The sequence below is a fragment of the Engraulis encrasicolus genome, chromosome 23, assembly GCF_034702125.1.
Source record: "Engraulis encrasicolus isolate BLACKSEA-1 chromosome 23, IST_EnEncr_1.0, whole genome shotgun sequence".
Taxonomy (NCBI): domain Eukaryota; kingdom Metazoa; phylum Chordata; class Actinopteri; order Clupeiformes; family Engraulidae; genus Engraulis; species Engraulis encrasicolus.
Window position 1 is genome coordinate 17,460,041 of NC_085879.1, and position 14,251 is coordinate 17,474,291.

A 14,251-nucleotide genomic window follows, 5' to 3' on the forward strand; every position below is an offset into this window, starting at 1 on the left:
GGTTTGTCTGCTCTGTGTCGACTTGTTCCCCTGCACGGTTGACCGTAACACAGTTGAGTAACACGGTTGACTGTTTTGAAATTGTTTTTGTGCTATTGATCCCTTATGTGTTGGAAAAATCCTATGAACAGACACCAGGGATTATCTCTGGAGAAGGAAGTCTTGTGTAAGGAGGGTGACTAAATTCAAATCAGACGTTACAGGGATTTATAATGAAAAATGTGTCAGTCTGTATCACAGTGAATCATAAAATCCTACTTATGAAGCTCAACAATCACATTTTCTATATCAGTTGCACAGATGAATGACAACATTATTGTTAAGGGACATAAGCACTTTCAAACGTATGTTGTTTCAACTCTGTATTATTTTTATATATGTTTGAAATAACATAGTATTTGTCCATAACACTGTTGACAAAATAATCACGCAAATGTTCGCTGTCATTAGAGTATTTATCAAATGATTTAAGATTAAGCTTGGCAATTTGTTTGTTTGGAAACTTAAATATATACACTATGTAAACATCTAGGTCATTTAGTTGAAAAAAAATACTGATAATTGACATTTTGCTTTTGCCAAAAGCGCAGTCGAATCGTAGAATCACTCATAAAACAAGATAGAACCAAACAGGGGCCCTGCAGGAGCAGCACCACTAGATGGGCTCAGATGGGATAAGAAGATACTCATATTTTCTTTCAAGACAAAACAAAACCCCCCTGTTTTATTATATGTTTTTATTATAGTAACCTACATTAAAATACATTATTCCTCAGGCCTACTTATTTGATAGGCCTGTGAAGAAAATGACTGATGGTGGAGAGAGATTATGTAGGAATGGGAACTGATCAAGACTGGTTTCTAACCCTAACAAATAAAATGTAATATGCTATTATAAATAATATGTACTATAAAAAATTGAATATTTATGTGCACCATGCATGGTTGAACATAGTAACACAGCAGTTACTGACTGCTGTCACTGAAGTCTTCTTGAACACACCCTTTTTCTATTTCTTGTATTTTACTTTAACTGGTAGCATGTCCAGTAGAGATGTGTGCTAGCCTGGGCCCACAGTGACAGGGCAAAACACTGAAACCACTTGGTGTTATATTACGGTTTGCTAAAGTAACTTCTGCTTTTCTCATCAGGTCATTTGTCAGGAGGACGATAGTGACCCGGAGTCCTACCTCACCAGCGTTCAGGAGGACATGATGGAGTTCAAGTTGTCCTATGAGATGTGGAAGATGGGGAACTGGACTGTTGTTGTGAATAAGGTTTAATAAAGATACGCAGCCTGGCAGGTCAGACTATGAGAGGAAATGTATAGTCAGGGCATGCACCATAGGCATAGCTATGAAACCAATGGTTGGCATTCAAACTGCCTTGCCACTGTGCCTATGCCCATCCATCCCAATAACTCGCCAGAGATTCAGAAGTACACAGACCGAAATTTATGGCCCAGCTATGATTATCCCCTTGGTGTTTAATTACTTATAGGTGATGGGAAAAACATTTCACAGCACTTTGAGAGAAGTCACTATAAAAGGACCTGAGTGCATAGTATATAATGCTGTCTTCTGTTAGAAATGGGATTTGTTTTGCTGCATGCACTCTGTAAATCACACATCTCTGATGTAATCTTTTCAGGTTGAGCAGAATGAGGACCTGTGTTTCACCGTTCACCTCGAAGAGCGTGACAACCCTGACATTCTACACTGGGACATCCTCAAAACAGACACGGACCTTCTCCATTTCCATAGCTCAGGGGTAGGGAACCTATGTCTCGAGGGCCGTTTGCAGCCCTTGAGGCCGTCTTATCTGGCCCCTGACATAATTAAAATGTTATGCAGTTTCACAAGAAATATGATATGTTTTGTTAGGAATTTTTATAAATTACATTTGCAATACAATTAAGATATATTTTCAGGGGAACTCGTGATGGTGGGTTCTGTTGTAAAGGTGGCCACCTTCAATATAGGCCTAAAGTGCAAGTGGAAATCCTGGTTTGTGTTCATAGTACGGCCCATTTTTCATGAATATTTACTACCAACCACAGTCATTATTTTTGCCATTTACAGTATTATGGCTAGGAAATGTACACTTTTCATACATGAATATGGATCCTCTTTACATAAATCCACCATTTTGAATGACCTCTCATCTCTGGCTAACTAATAAATGTTACTTTATTTACTATTTATGATTTAATGAATATGTGAATGCACAGCATAAATTGTGGAGTAACCCATCAAATTCTATTGGAGGGGGTTGGGGTAGGTGTTGCAATGACCTGTGACTTCTCGTTTGCCACCCTCCAGTGTTTTGGGTCACCTGAGGGTGTCACCAAACACACATCATCACCACATGCATCAGGCATTAGCAAGAATGCCATGTTGCCATCTCTGATTGTTCTTGTTTCTATTATGAATCTGCATACCCTGACCCTTCACTTTCCAATGTTGTTTTCAGGACATGTCAGGGCTGCCATCGATATCCGCTATATTGGCGGACAGAGGACAGGATCGGGATGCAGCATTTCTGGAGGAAGCGAAAACCATCTTGCAAAACTTTCTTCAGGTAGATGATGAATGTTAATGTATTTGCCGAAAATGTTTTCCAGACATACAAACTCAAATATGTGGCGTAGCTGGCGAATACTGTACATCTGTACATCACTACAAAAGAAATGGCGTGAGCCTACAAGAGACATAACTTTTTAGGCTCCTTTGTATATTGACCTTTATCAACCTTTGTATATTGACCAACCATAACTTTGCGTGTTATGCACCACAAGCACTTTTTTGGTACCATTGGCACCTTAACACTCCCCACCACACACACACACACACACACACACACACACACACACACACACACACACACACACACACACACACACACACACACACACACACACACACACACACACAGTACAAGCAGACAACACAAATTTCACTGCGTGTTATATTTTCACAGCATTTTCCATGCGACACAAACATTCGTCTTGATGGGCAAGTGGCATATCACATGATTGTGGCAGGAGAACTTTGCGTGTGACATGTCAGTCACGTAGTGTGTGTGTGTGTGTGTGTGTGTGTGTGTGTGTGTGTGTGTGTGTGTGTGTGTGTGTGTGTGTGTGTGTGTGTGTGTGTGTGTGTGTGTGTCATGTCACACAGTGGTCTGGTCTAACTCGGCCCCCTTGCCTCGGTCAACAGGAACTGGTGGCTGACGAGCACTTCGGTCACAGCCAGCCGGTGTTTCAGTTCCTGTGTCCGCTAGACAGACTGCTGAATGAAGAGGAGCCGGGCAGTGGGGTGTGGGGCCTCCTCAGTGGCATCGCCTACTTCCTCACACCCGGACAAGAGGAAGAGGAGGTGGGTTGGGGTTAGGCTGATTCCTGATCTTACGGTAGATTGGATTATATTACAGATGCACAGAATGTGCTGTAGGCTATGTGTTGATTCTTGTTGAGATATTGACTAAATGTTATGTGCACTTTTCTTATGGGACAAATTCTGGAGAGGGTCTTCAAATGCTCTGATAACTATTTCTTAGATTAGAGTAGATTCTAGTTCACAGTTATAAATTCTCATTGTCTTTCACACTGACACGAGGAAGAAGAGGTGGGTTTATGTACAGTATGTCTAGAAAGTACTGGTGAAACTACTGAATTCCAATTGCACAAAAATCATACAAAGACAATAAATACTTGAAGACGATACTATTAGTCCCCCCCGCCCCCCTTACTGATATAACGATATTTGTAATGAACACAACATCAGAATCGGAATCAGATATCACAGTGTGAAATTGGATTGGAGCAGAGTGGGGAACATGCAAGGGGAGAGATTAGTGCTGTAGAGAGGGGTGCTTGATTTTTTTTCCTTTTATTGTGTGATTTTTTTTCCTTTTGTTGTGTTGTCACTTTCAGCACAATGGTCCAGGGGCAGATACTCAAAGCGTAAATGACATGAAGATCACAGCTGCCACGGTCCACGAGCCAGAGGCGACACACCAGTCTAGCAAGGTGAACGGCCAGGACCAACATGCCAAAGGAGACATCCTAGAACCTCATCATCCTGCTTCCCTTAACGGTTTCTCTTCTAGCGAGTCAAACAGTAGACGCTGCTCTGAAAACAGCAAATACGGTTCTAAAACCAACATCGAAGGCTGCACCAAAGAACCTGTGTTAACCAACGGTAACGAACCAGAGGAGTCTGAGGATGTACCGGACTCGGCCAGACCCAACGCCAAGGAGCAATTGGAGGCCACCAAGGCCATATTTGATTTGCTCAAAGAAATATCCGGTTTGTGTTTTTGTTGTGATGTTACAGTATGTTGCATGTTTTTTTACTTAGAGAGACTTAGAAAAAGAGGACATAGACAGCAATAAACAAAGTGTGGAGAATACAGAGTGCAGCACTATGCTGTACAAATATACAAGCAATACACTACTCTCCAAAAGAGTTGTCGCCTATCCATCTGTTTGGAATAACAGCTAATAACCTGACTTTTAATTAATCACTTGGCTTCAGAAGTCACTCATATGAAAGCTACAACCCTCCCGAATGAAAATGTATGTACAAAAATAAATTTCATGCACCAAAGAAAGATTGACCCTTTATTGAACACAGACAGGGCAGATTTTCACAAGACAAAAGTTTTGTCGCCTATAGAACATAATGTGAAAATGAGCAGATAAGTCACTTCAAAACACTTCAAATACGCAGATCGGGTGTCATACTTAATCACTGAATCACTCTCACCTCTCCAGAAAATCAACTTTGGCCTTAAGTGTATGTTTAATGATTGTAATCATGGAAAGCAACACAATGAAAAACAATGAAGATCAATGAGAGATGGTGACATATTCGCTATTCGTAGAGCAATACATGTTTAACTTCATGATTTAATCAATGATAAAAGCCCTCAAACACATGCAGCATGCATGCAGCTCCTCATAAGAGCTGTATCCGTACCATGTTTCACTTTATGCACCATTTGTCTTTTTTCATATTTTTCATCTCCAACACTGAAGCCAAGTGATTAATTAAAAGTCAGGTTATTAGCTGTTATTCCAAACAGATGGATAGGCGACAACTCTTTTGGAGAGTAGTGTACAGACTACAGCAATATACTGTGAATAAAAGTGAATGTAAGTGCGTACAGAGTGTGCAGGCATGATACAGTTAGTGCAATGGGTTGTGAATGAGTAGATGATGTCTGAACATTGATTTTTGCATGTTAGAATTACAATGCAAGTGTACGTGCAGTGTAAACATGACACATCATTAACACTAGACATTGCTTTGATCCAAAAGTTAACTGTTCATTTGTTGTTTTTTAGGGAATTCTTTAATCCTCAATATATTATTTGATGCCATTCTAAAACCGGTCATGCCTTGGGTGAAAAAGTAGGTAGAAATACTTAACCGCCAAATTATATATATATTTTTTTACAAATGTGTAATATATTCCATGTAGATTAACAGAGTTGTTTTTTTCTCTGTGACTCTCAGGAAAGTGAATAGCTTTATTGATCAGATGATCCCCACGGAGGAGCAGATGGCGTCCTACATTGACCTCGTCAGAGAGAAGCAGTGGCCCAACGGCACCGCCCCTGCCGATGGCCCGAAACCGAGGACCCCAGAAGATATGAAAAACACCAGGGAACGAGCTCAGCAGCTTATCAACACCAAATGTACATATGGGGAGGGGTGGCATGGTGTGAACATCACCAGGGTTTTGGGCAGAGATGTCAGCGGCTAGACTGATGAGCCAGGCTAAAACATGAAAATACACTCGCCTCCAAAAGAGTTGTCACCTATCCATCTGTTTGGAATAACAGCTAATAACCTGACTTTCAATTAATCACTTGGCTTCAGAAGTCACTCATATGAAAGCTACAACCCTCCCGAATGAAAATGTATGTACAAAAATAAATGTAATGCACCAAAGAAAGATTGACCCTTTATTGAACACAGATAGGGCAGATTTTCACAAGACAAAAGTTTTGTCGCCTATCGAACATGAGCAGATAAGTCACTTAAAAACACTTCAAATACGCAGATTGGGTGTCATACTTAATCACTGAATCACTCTCACCTCTCCAGAAAATCAACTTTGGCCTTAGGTGTATGTTTAGGGTCATTGTAATCATGGAAAGCAACACAATGAAAATCAATGGAGTTCAATGAGAGATGGTGACATATTCACTATTCGTAGAGCAATACATGTTTAACTTCATAATTTAATCAATGATAAAAGCCCTCAAACACCTGCAGCATGCATGCAGCTCCTCATAAGAGCTGTATCTGTACCATGTTTCACGTTATGCACCATTTCTCTTTTTTCATATTCTTCATCTCCAACACCATATAGTTTTGATGCTATCAGTTCTAAAATGGTTGATCTTGGGATCTTGACTTCAGAGTATGAGTCCCATTAGCCTTCATTTTTGTCAGAATTACGCCTGACATACTCTTGGCTGGCTTTTTTGAGACAGGACAGTGGGAGAGACTTCTTTGGTGTTAAAGGTGAATAATTTGGAAAAAATACATGGTGCCTAAAGTCAAACATGGGAGGGATACAGCTCTTATGTGGAGCTGCATGCATGCTGTTGGTGTGTGAGGGCTTTTATCATTGATTACATCATGAAGTTAAAAATGTATTGCTCTACGAATAGCAAATATGTCACCATCTCTCATTGAACTCCATTGATTTTCATTGTGTTGCTTTCCATGATTACAATGACCCTAAACATACACCTAAGGCCAAAGTTGATTTTCTGGAGAGGTGTGAGTGAATCAGTGATTAAGTATGACACCCGATCTGCGTATTTGAAGTGTTTTGAAGTGACTTATCTGCTCATTTTCACATTATGTTCGATAGGCGACAAAACTTTTGTCTTGTCAAAATCTGCCCTGTCTGTGTTCATTAAAGGGTCAATCTTTCCTTGGTGCATGAAATTTATTTGTGTACATTCATTTTCATTCGAGAGGGTTGTAGCTTTCATATGAGTGACTTCTGAAGCCAAGTGATTAATTGAAAGTCAGGTTATTATCTGTTATTCCAAACAGATGGGTAGGCGACAACTCTTTTGGAGGCGAGTGTATTAGTCTGGTATCGCTCGGTTCAGATAGCTGAGGGCTGTGGCAAGGACTGAACCATTGTCATTATGATTCAAATTGCCTGTGCACTTCCTTGGGGCATGTTTTTATTTTACTTCTGAAGCAGATTTTTGATGCCTCTGGTTGTGTTTGTGTGTAAGTGTGCCTGTATGCATTTATTCTACTACACATAATTGAACATGTGTGTATTTAATGTACACTACCGGTCAAAAGTTTGGGGTCAACACACTTTCCTCCCACAATACTTCTTTCTGACAGTTTAGCTTGTTCCCTTTTAATTTCAGTTCTGGTATAAAGTTATTGTTCCCTGAAATTAATGCATGCAACAAATAAGAAATTTGATATTGGAAAAAGTAACTGTTGAATGGATATACAATGCATAAAATAGACCAAAATGTATCACTAACTTTTGTCTAATCAAAGTGTACCTTTACTAAAATAGTGTCTAGTCAGGTGTATTAATCAAAGTGACACCTTTGGCATTAATAATAGCCAGTTGCTGTTCTACAAATTCATTCCTGGGATGAGATGAGGTCCACAATTGCCCATGAGCTCTATGAGCCCCATGCATGCAAAAGTTGATGTCTGCTCCTGTCGATCCATACAATGCCGGATGATATACATATCATTTGAAAGAGGAGAATCTACACTTTCCAACAATGTACGGCACTGGCTTGTACACTAAAACATGACTGAGACAATGGATGGTGCATTCATAAGTAGGTTCATTCTGATGGCTAGAAAATCATGCAGCTACTCTGACTTGAATTTGTGGACGAGGTGGCAACTCAACAAGTGTCATACACCTACCATTGGAAAGGGCAGACACTGGGCTTTCCAATAGTTCCATGCATTCTCTGATAAACCAAATGAATGTCTGTAGAAAAATTGACTAAAACATGTATTTCTATGTAATAAATGGGTGAAAAAGCTTGGGTTAGATATCACTCTTCTGTCCAATTTAACCAATTTTATGGGTAAACAATATTTTTTTCACTTGTGGCTGTTCAGTACTTTCCATTATTCCATTTCAAGCTATTTAAAAGATGTCTGCGACTTGAATTGCAAACAAATAACTGGAAGAATGAAGGTGACCCCAAACTTTTGAACGGTAGTGTACATGCCAGTATCATGCTTGCTAATATTTCTTACGACAATGTGTGTGTTAGGGCTAAATGATATATCGAAAATCGTGATATTGAGAGTGGCGACATGCATATGGCGAAAATGATTTAATTTTAGATAACTAGTTAACATTTTCTGTGCTGTTCAATCACCAGCTGAATGTCAACAAATGCGCTAGAAGCCCGCCACGACCAAACACCCCCCCCCCCATCCTCATAGCACTGGTGTTGTTGGCTAGTGAATGCTACTAACTAAGCAAGTAGACTTTTGCAGATATCAGAAACTAAAATCTAAACTTAAACTAAAACTTCATTAGAAGCTTCCATTTCAATTTCATGATGATGGCGTTATGACACAATAAGTTTGGTATACATGTGTATGCTTTCAGATTCAAACTGCAAAGTCCTGAAACGCCTTATCCCAAAGACTGAAGTGGAAACAGTATTTAAGATATTCCAAGATACTGAGGAGAATAAGAAGCTGGTCTATGTAAGGACAGAATGTATTTTGTTTACAACAGCTCTTTATTGCTCCTGCTTACCAGAGCTTGACATTAACTTTTCTCTTCTCCTGCCACTGTGGCTAGTGGTTTTCCCGAGACACTAGCCATTCAGCCTTTCTACGAGCCAGAGTTTTGTTGTCAGTTTTTTTCTTTAGAATTTTCTTGCCTTTATATATAAACAATTGATGCAAGAACAAATTGATATTTATGGCTGGTTGGCACGTGCCAGTGTCAAGCCCTGATGCTTATTATACCGTCCAAGAATATTTTTCCTCTAGTAGAAGAATTTTGCACATTGTGCGGGATGTGTATTATTCTGTGATATGGACACCAATATATAATGTATCTCATCTTATATAAATATCAATCTGTTCCCCTGCTGTTGACAGTTGATAGATTACTTCTTTGTCTTTGCAGAAACTTGTTCTGTGCCATTGACAGTGCGTCTGATAGTTACAAAAACTGTTAGAGGGCCTTTATGAAAATACAAATTTGAAGACACCGACATCTCTTATTCAATTTTATTCATTCAATACAATTTACACTTTGGTCAACTTTGGGCCACTGTGTTTAAAATGAAACTATAAAAGACATGCAATACATGCAAAGATGTCTTGTGCCTCTTTTCCACTGGCAGTTTTCTGCCAGGCCTACAGCTCGACACAGCGTGACTCAGACGCCACTTTATGCTTTACGATTGAGCTGTGTTGTGCCTATTCGAAAAGCAAAAAGTGGCGGCCGAGTCGCACTTGCTCGAGCTCAAGTAGTCAAGTAGGTTTTTATTGTCAATTTCTTTACATGCACTGGTCATACAAAGAATTTGAAATTACATTTCTTGCTTTCCCATACAGACATAGACTAATCTAGGTAAGGACATAGACAGTATAGACATAGACAGTACTTATACATGGACTTAAGACAGTATGGACATAGACAGTGCTCATACAGACATTTAAAGTGCAAGACTGGACAACAGAAGACTTGTAGAGGACATACATTAAGAGGTATTGTTGTGCTGTAGGCCTTCTAGAAAACCGGCAGTGGAAAAGAGGCATTGGTGTCTCCCTTTTCATTTTTTTTTATTGATTTGAGATTAAAATCACAGAAGTCCTCTCCAAATATGTACTTTCTGTGGGTTTTCACATGCTTCAGCCTTCAAGAAGAAAACTCATTTATTCCATTACTGGTGATGTCCATCATTAAAACCTCTAACTGTAAGTTATCTTCATTTGTTCCCACTGAATAGATGATTCTATCGTTCCTGTTACACCAGTTCCTGCCTGGAGAGCCAGCCATTCTTGCAAAACATCGTTGGATTTCAAACACATGCTAGCACTTTTAGCATGAAGTTCAACACAAAATAAGTACATTTCATGTTCATACTATATTTTAAAGTATGGTGTTTTGGAATTGTCTATACATGATCTAGAAATGACTTACATGTGAATTTTAAAAATCTACTCTCAATGCCTTTTGCAGATACATACTCCTGTCTGCTTTATAGAATGTATTTTTCTTCTCAGGATTTTTTTTCGGCCTACATTTTGTGATGTAGACCTATCACTTCCTGTGACATTTTTTTTAAACAAAAACCAGTTGATAGACTGTTTTTTTTAAATTTGTTATCACTTTGTCTGTGTCACCGGGAACAGTTTGGGAACTGTAAAAAAAAAAAAGCACACACACAATTTGCTGACTTGTAATTTACCAATGTTGAAACAAAAAAAGTAAATTCTCATAAACAGCTGACTTGGAAAGATGCAAGGATTTTTTTTTTTGCATTTATTCTTGTTTTGTGTTTGATGAAGACTTACATAAAAAGAGCCAGCCTTCTGTACATTTTCAGGCAATAAGCCTTAGAAGGCTTTAGACGATTCCTATCCACTGTTTTAGAACACCACATTTTCCCCCACCTATTTTTTTTTTTACTGACAATTTATCTTATTCTGTTTCAATATCAGTTCTTGTTTAAAGTCAGTGTGTTGTGTCATTACTCTTTGAAATACACACATACAGTCCCAGGAAAAAGTTTGTACACCCTTTGAAATTTCTTACATTTCAGTCAAAATTTATCATAAAACATGGTCTGATCTTCCCGGAAATCTCAAGAAGGAACAATCAGAGTCTGCTTTAACTAATTCCACACAAACATTTACATGTTATCATATTTTTATTGGCCATAAGGCTATAACATTCACAGGACAGCAAGGCATAAGTAAGTACACCCTTGCATTAAATAGGTTTTAACCCTCAGTTAGTTGCAATATCCTCAACCAGACTTGTCCTGTAGTTGCAGATCAGATTAACAAAACAATCTGGATGTATCTTGTCTCCCTCTTCTTTAGAGAACTGCCTCTCGTCAACAAGGTTTCTGGGATGTCTGGAGTGCATAGCTTTATTGACTTCATGCCATATAATCTCAATTGTTTTTAGTCAGGGCTTTGACTGGACTATTCCAGAATGTGTATTTCATTGTTATGAAGCCATTCTAATGTCGATTTGCTTCTTAAGTATGGGTTGTTGTCACATTTCAGCACCCATCCTCTTATGTGCTACAACTGTGTGACAGACTTCCTCACGTTTTTTTCTGTAAAATATCACAATAAACTTGAGTTCTTTGCTCCACTGATAATAGCAAACTTTCAAAAGCCTGAGGCAGCAAGGTAGCCGCATATAATGATGCTCCCGCCACCATACTCAGAAGTGGAGATGTAACCAAGAATAACTAAAAATGGGGTTCATTCTGCCAATCTAAAATTAATGGGGTTTCTGTCCAAAAAATATTGCTGCACCTTTGAGGTTTGCGAAAAAGCATTTATATGCTTCATAAAATTACTGCTAAATATTCTGTAGACCAACGTTGAAACCAAAGTTGATTTTTTCAGGGGAACACATAGTATCATGTTTGGAGGAGAACTGGAGAACCACACCTTCACCAAAACATCATCTCCACCTTTGAGTATGGTGGCGGGAGCATCATTATATGCGGCTACCTTGGTGCCTCAGGCCCTTGTCAGTTTGCTATTATCAGTGGAACAATGAACTCAGAAGTTTATTGAGATATTTTACAGAAAAAATGTGAGGTAGTCTGTCACACAGTTGAGGCACACAAGAGGATGGGTGCTGAAATGGGACAACAACCCATATTTTAGAGGCAATTGACTTTTGAATTGCTTCATAACAATGAAATACACATTCTGGAATAGCCCAGTCAAAGCTCTGACAAAAAACATTTGAGATGATATGGCATGAAGTCAAGAAAGCTATTCACTCCAGATATCCCAGAAACCTTGCTGAAGAAGGGCAGTTTTCTAAAGAAGAGGGAGTCAAGATACATCCAGATTGTTTTGTTAATCTGATCTGCAACTACAGGAAACATCTGGTTGAGGCTATTGCGACAAATGTAGGGTTAAAACCTGAATGCAAGGGTGTACTTACTTATGCCTTTCTGTCCTGTGAATGTTTACATCTTATGGCCAATGAAAATATGTAAACTTGTAAATGTTTGGGTTGAATTAGTTATAGCAGACTCTGGTTGTTCCTTCTTGTGATTTCCGGGAAGATCGGACCATGCTTTATGACCAATTCTGACAGAAATGTAAGAAATTTCAAAGGGTGTACAAACTTTTTCCTGGGACTGTATAACAAATGTGTATACAACAATGAATACAACAATGTAAAATATGTATAAAAGATGCATACTTTGACTAATCAAAGTGTAGACACCTTTGGCATTCATAATAACCAGCGGCTGTTTTATACTGATTTACTCTCTGGTTGAGATGCTGTCCAGAAGTACAGCATCAGCAATTCAATGGATGTTTACAAGTTGAACTGCAATAAATAACTGGATGAATTAGGTTGCTCTAAAACTTTTGACTGGTATGAAACGCTGGTGTTGCCCTTCTCAAATACTGCCCAATAGTTGCACTTCAACCGGCATTGCCGCTTTTACAAAATATAAAGTTTTTTACAACTGTTTTCACAATATCACATGTGTCATACAGTAGAACTATGAACCTTTAATTCTATCCAATACATAAAAATGACGTATTGTACAGCCAGAAACACAATGTGCATGAACATTTGAAGGAAGGTAATTGGGATCTAATAGCCACAGCCACAGATGTGCTTAAATTCTTCCCTAAGAGTTCAGTGGCACAAAAGCTTGTGATGGAATTGGATAACTACCTGTCCAAAATGATTTTTTTGGCAATACAGGAAAAGGGTTGTCGTCGTCTGTCATGCAGCTGACCCGGGTTTGATTCCCGGCCCGGGTACTTTGCTGGCCCTTCACCGTCTCTCTCTTCCCACTCGCTTCCTGTCACCACCTTCACTGTCCTATCATGAATAAAGTAAAAAAGACCACAAAAAAAAATCTTTAAAAAAAATCCATGTCTGGTGACTATTTTGAAACATGGCTGCCAGGTGAGTGACAGATCTTTAATAATAATAATAATAATAATAATAATAATAATAATAATAATAATAATAATAATAATAATAATAATAACTTAAGAAGCACCTTAAGCACCTTGAGAGTCTACTATTCTGAATTTGATCCAGGGCTTTGAACCGTTATTTTTTTCCAAACGTTCCGTTCCAAACAGAAACGGAATTATAACGTTTCTGGTTATGCGTTCCATCAATAAATTGACGTTCCCGAACCGGTTAGAACAGAAAAATACTGTTCCCGGAACGGTTAATTTCGTTCCTGTCAGCTGATTACTCCCATAGGCCTAACTGACGTTAATTAACCAAGAAAGACGGAAGTGCAAATGAGTCAGCCTACATTCCAAACTGTTTATTCAAGCAGATGAAAAGAATATCCTCCAGAATTTTGTCATTTAGGGACGACCTAAGAGGAGAAGCGGAGAATAAACCTCAATGATGAAAATGCACGCTCCACGCTGACTTGGGTCACGGGGAGCACTATGATGGACATTGTAAGTTTGTGCATATTTAAAGCGGCCATGGATGCCCATTAATGTCGAACATATGTTGGTGGGCTTTACACACGCTTCTCTGCAATGTCTTACAATGATGCAATGGAAACTTTGCCCTTTTGTATGACAGTGGTTTCTCTTATTTAAGATGTGGAGTGGAGACTTTGTAGTCCACAGCTCTCTCTCCATTCAGTCAGAGAATGTCTGATGTCACACAGGACGTGAACCTCAGCCGTCATGGTAACATGCGCAGGAAAATAATTACTTTTTTTGTTTGTTTGAGGAACGGTATTAACCGGTATTAACCGGTTACCATTATTTTTAAATAAGTGTTCCTGTTCCAGAACATAAAAAATAATAACGTTTCCGGTTTTGTTTCTGTTCCCTGTAAAATACAAAAAGTTCCCGGTTTTCGTTTTCGTTCCTTGAACCGGTTCAAAGCCCTGATTTGATCAGACTCCTTTTTTAGATTGACACTGATGTACCAATTTGAGAGAATTTGATTGAGGAAAAACTGTAACTGACACGCTGCATGGCCCTCAAA

General features: G+C 38.9%; 1 protein-coding gene across 1 annotated transcript in view; it reads left to right on the forward strand.

Moving 5' to 3' along the window:
* The window catches only part of LOC134439804 (uncharacterized), a 41,487-nt gene extending 30,745 nt beyond the window's left edge, over positions 1-10,742 (forward strand). Inside the window, exons 7-15 of the mRNA XM_063189709.1 lie at positions 1,153-1,278; positions 1,652-1,771; positions 2,474-2,581; positions 3,220-3,378; positions 3,936-4,311; positions 5,352-5,418; positions 5,524-5,705; positions 8,648-8,748; positions 10,008-10,742. Coding sequence (XP_063045779.1) covers positions 1,153-1,278; positions 1,652-1,771; positions 2,474-2,581; positions 3,220-3,378; positions 3,936-4,311; positions 5,352-5,418; positions 5,524-5,705; positions 8,648-8,748; positions 10,008-10,094 — 1,326 coding nt within the window. The 3' untranslated portion in view covers positions 10,095-10,742. The remainder of the gene's footprint in view (positions 1-1,152; positions 1,279-1,651; positions 1,772-2,473; positions 2,582-3,219; positions 3,379-3,935; positions 4,312-5,351; positions 5,419-5,523; positions 5,706-8,647; positions 8,749-10,007) is intronic.
* The last annotated feature ends 3,509 nt before the right edge of the window (positions 10,743-14,251 follow it).